Raw genomic sequence first — 3,853 nt, 5'->3', positions numbered from 1 at the left:
GGCAATCAATAATGTAAGCATACTTGCAAAAATACCTTGCCCAAATTACATTTGGTAGCATTCACAACAATTAAGATGGTCTATAGTGTCTAATTAATGATGTTCTTGAACTTTTCAGGGGAGTTGGACTGACATGGATCTTTACAATAAAATAAATGATCTTTTTGCCGGTTTCATGAGCCTGGCATATTCAGTTTCGAAAGCTACCGCCAAGGATAGGGATTTGCTGCGCAAGAGAGTACAACGTCTCCCATATTAATAATTGCATGTAAGAAACTATCAATTATTTCTCATATATGCTAGTTGTCTATATTCTGCATCTAGGGTATCTGTCTGTAACATTGGTAGGATTGTAAACTACGGATGTGGTATCATCATTATGATATAGTGCATTGCAATTGCTAGAAAGTCCTGGGAGATGTGTGAAGAGGAAGGCTACTTCAGAACTGAAACTCACTCCATGTGTGCTAGACCTGAAGTATACTTGCACTGGTGGCAATTGTTGGAACTTAGAAGCGAACTCTGTTAATTCCTCCATTAATAGTTGCAATGTATTAATAGCATAGACATATGCCCTATGCTTTGTTTGAACTATAGGGAGAATGTAGTACTCTGTACTTATGTGTTCTATATGGAACTCTAGCGTTTATTTGACACTGGTTAGGGAGAACGTGGTACTCCTATGTGCTTTCTATGAACTCTGCGAGGAAGTATTTAACTCTCATAATGCTTTGTGAGATGAGCTATAGGGAAGGAAGAGTGTACTATAATGCTCCATTGATCTTTATGAAATGTGTGGCTGTTTGTTTATTTGGAGCTAACTAGCGCCTGGACGTCCAATAGTAAATTACTTATCTGATACTCCAACGGTCCGTCGCAAAATCCAATGTTAATAACCGCAATATCATAAATCAATATTTGCAACATAAAAATGTGCACTGAAAATACCTCCTTGCCATCCAACTCCAAAATAGAAATTCCCGTCGTAACATTTGCATTATGTTTCATGTAACATCCGACACTAATCTTAGTTTAGCAAGAGAAGGATGTTGCAGCACAATCAACCATGCAACATCCAGAGTCAACCAATGAAACATCTAAAGTCGCCCGTGCAACGTTAAAAATCATATATTGCAACATCACAAATTAACTACTGCAAACTTCACAAAATCAGCGAGTGGAACATCAAAAAAGCACATCTAAAATCAGGGGTGCAAACTTCACACGTATGAGTTGAAGCATTACCATTTGTCAATATATGGTTCGCTATGATTGTTGTCACCACGAGTGTCTCGTGCTGAATTGGCGGGAAGAAATTAAAGCCCCTATCAGAAAATGGGAGCTGAAATTTGGTGGCATAAAAATAAAGGCCCGAATATAAGGTCAAGTGACCTTATTACTCTTTCTGTTCTGATTGCAACAAAAGCGCACAACAAACTTCAAGTCGTTCCAATCTTCATCGCCCTGCTATCCCAGCCTTAGTTTCAGCATGTCCAGTGGCAACTCTGCTCCTTCTGTTTTCTCCGCAACCTCCTGCTCCTTTTCTCCATCCTCGACCTCTGATCCTTTGGACACGAGCTCCTCCAACTCTGTGATTCAAGATCCTCCACCACAAGACCTGCAAAGAAGGCCATCATTAAATTTCTAGCTATACTCTACAGAATTGCCGATCAAATGACATTTATTACTGTGGACAGTTCATTACTATGAAATCAATGGGTTGTATCCAGATTATATGATCACCTTAACTATCTAAGCTTCTTGCAGCAAGAAGACACAAATTTAAATCTCTCAAACTAGGCACACCTACCCCCATACTCCCTTTTTTTGGCAGATCATGGGCCAGTTAGCCAAATGGTAGCTAAAATGTCCTTCAATATTGTCCCAAAAATATGAGAGATATTACAATTACTAGTCCACTTTGGTAATTTAATTATAGACATCAAGCATATACTAATACTGACAAAAATAGGCAATTACAAGACGCAACAGATAGGGGAATTTCCAAATATGGCATTCCATAGAATCGTAATTTGGGATTTTTACATGTGTCATTCAGATATGAAGTGTCAAATCCTAAACCATCACTCTGATTAATGTCAGATACTGATGAAATGTCCCGCATTTAAGCTATCAGTTTCCATCGAACACCACTTTAAGACTTTCTTGTGCTTATATTCATGAGATGTGCAAAAATTTCTACAGTAGGAAACAAAATAATCATGCAAAAGCTGTAGCAACTAGTTCACTGTACATGTAGGGAGACTTACACCAGGGGACAATCTTCCACTGCAGGTTGTCACCCTCGCGCCAATGCGATAGCACAACGCTGGTGTCATCACCATGGAAGGTGTCAAACTTCAGGAAGATGTTGTCCACCATCTGGATGCACCGAAAGCCTTGCCCCATGTCCCAGCTCGTCGTCCACAGCACCGAGACGTCAAGGTAGAACGGGTTGTATGGCACGAGCTTTGTAGAGCGGCCATCCCTCTCAGAGCCCCTGATGGCGTCGCCAGTGACCCTGTTGACGAGGGCGAAAACCGGGTAACCATCCTGGTCCTTGATCATGTTCCCGGGCCTCTTGTCCTGAATCCAATGCTGGTACACGTCGTTGGGGTCGGTGGGCGCGAGGCAGACGGCCCCATCGCAGATGGTGACGCTGAAACTCTCGTCGGCCTTGCAGTAGATGCGGCAGGTGGGCTCTGCCTCAAGCCCTGCGAGGGTCGTGTTAGCCTCGTCGTTCCAGTAGAGGATCTTCCAGCTCCGGGTGTCGCCCCCGGCCAAATCCGAGAGCACGAGGGTGGTGCCGTCGTGGTACTCGCCCTCGTCGTCGATGGTGAAGGCGTCCAAGCGGAAGCAGACGTCGTGCATCATGCGGATGCAGCCGAAGTCCCTGCCCAAGTGGCCGCTCTCCGTCCACAGCACCGACTCGTCGAAGTCCTCCGGGTTGAACTTCACCAGCCTCACCTGAAATTAAGCCCCCCAAACACATTATTCCAACCTACATTCTCCAAGACCTCAACGATTCAAACACGTTATTCAAATCTACATTCTCCAATGACTCAAAGATCCAAGATTTCGCACAAGCGGACCAACCAAACATACAGAGCAGAGTAGAGCAGGGAGAAAGGGAAGGGCAAGCAGATCGAGGGGGGAATTACCGGACGGTACGGGCCGAGGGAGTGCTGGACGGCGAGGCCGGTGGCCTTGTTGACGAGGGAGAAGACGGGCTTGCCCTCCTTGTCCTTGACCCCCAGGCTGAAGCGCGTGTCCTTGAACCAGTGCTGCTGCTCGTCGGCGGGGTCGGCGGGGAGGAGGGCAAGGGCGCCGTCGCGGACAGCGAGGCAGCGCCCCTCGTAGGCCTTGCAGAAGACCTTGAACGTGGGCTGCTGTTCGCCGCAGGGGCCGCCCAGCGGGCTCCAACCACGGTGCCACCAGAAGTTGGACATGAATCTTCTCTGGTGGGGGTTTTGGAAAGGATTCGCTGTTTAGATTGATTGACGATTGATTGAAATTGAGAGTTGAACCTTCGATCGGCCGAGAGATATTTTGGTCCCCAACTACGAAAGTGATGGTTGGCTTGTTCCGGGTGTGTTGCTCTGGCGATCTGGCCCCACCCAGGAAGCTTCTGGAGCAAGGGGGTATCCCATCCATACATACATGCTCCTTACATACATGCTTCTGGACTCCATGGTCTGTGTTAGACAAGGCTTTGTTTGGTATGCCTCTGAAGCTGAACTCCAGCAACTCCAGCAAAAATTTCAGCCAAATACCTTAGCTCCAAAATTTTATAGAGCTGTAGTGCAAATGGAGTTTTGGAGCACCTCTTTTGCAACTCTAAAACCACCTCTTT

At 45.8% G+C, this 3,853-nt stretch overlaps 1 protein-coding gene across 1 annotated transcript; it reads right to left on the bottom strand.

Annotated features, from left to right (window-relative positions):
* Nucleotides 1–1,205: 1,205 nt before the first annotated feature.
* Nucleotides 1,206–3,515, bottom strand: LOC117842495 (ricin B-like lectin R40C1). Its single transcript, XM_034722963.2, has 3 exons — nucleotides 3,162–3,515; nucleotides 2,271–2,967; nucleotides 1,206–1,618 (listed from the first exon to the last, which is right to left on the bottom strand). Exons 1-3 carry the CDS (start codon nucleotides 3,447–3,449, stop codon nucleotides 1,485–1,487), a joined length of 1,119 nt encoding a protein of 372 aa, XP_034578854.1. The 5' UTR covers nucleotides 3,450–3,515; the 3' UTR covers nucleotides 1,206–1,484.
* Nucleotides 3,516–3,853: the final 338 nt, after the last annotated feature.

Source organism: Setaria viridis, chromosome 2 (genome assembly GCF_005286985.2).
Source record: "Setaria viridis chromosome 2, Setaria_viridis_v4.0, whole genome shotgun sequence".
Lineage (NCBI taxonomy): Eukaryota > Viridiplantae > Streptophyta > Magnoliopsida > Poales > Poaceae > Setaria > Setaria viridis.
Note: the sequence above shows the minus strand (reverse complement) of the source record. Positions and strands in the feature narration are given on the sequence as shown.

Bases quoted from the DNA above. Each gene is read 5' to 3' on its own strand.
- LOC117842495 (XM_034722963.2), bottom strand. From the start codon at position 3,449: ATGTCCAACTTCTGGTGGCACCGTGGTTGGAGCCCGCTGGGCGGCCCC. The intron at 2,968-3,161 runs GTAATTCCCCCC...GCTTAATTTCAG, and splicing joins CCCTCGGCCCGTACCGTCCG to GTGAGGCTGGTGAAGTTCAA. The intron at 1,619-2,270 runs GTAAGTCTCCCT...CCTTCTTTGCAG, and splicing joins GTGGAAGATTGTCCCCTGGT to GTCTTGTGGTGGAGGATCTT.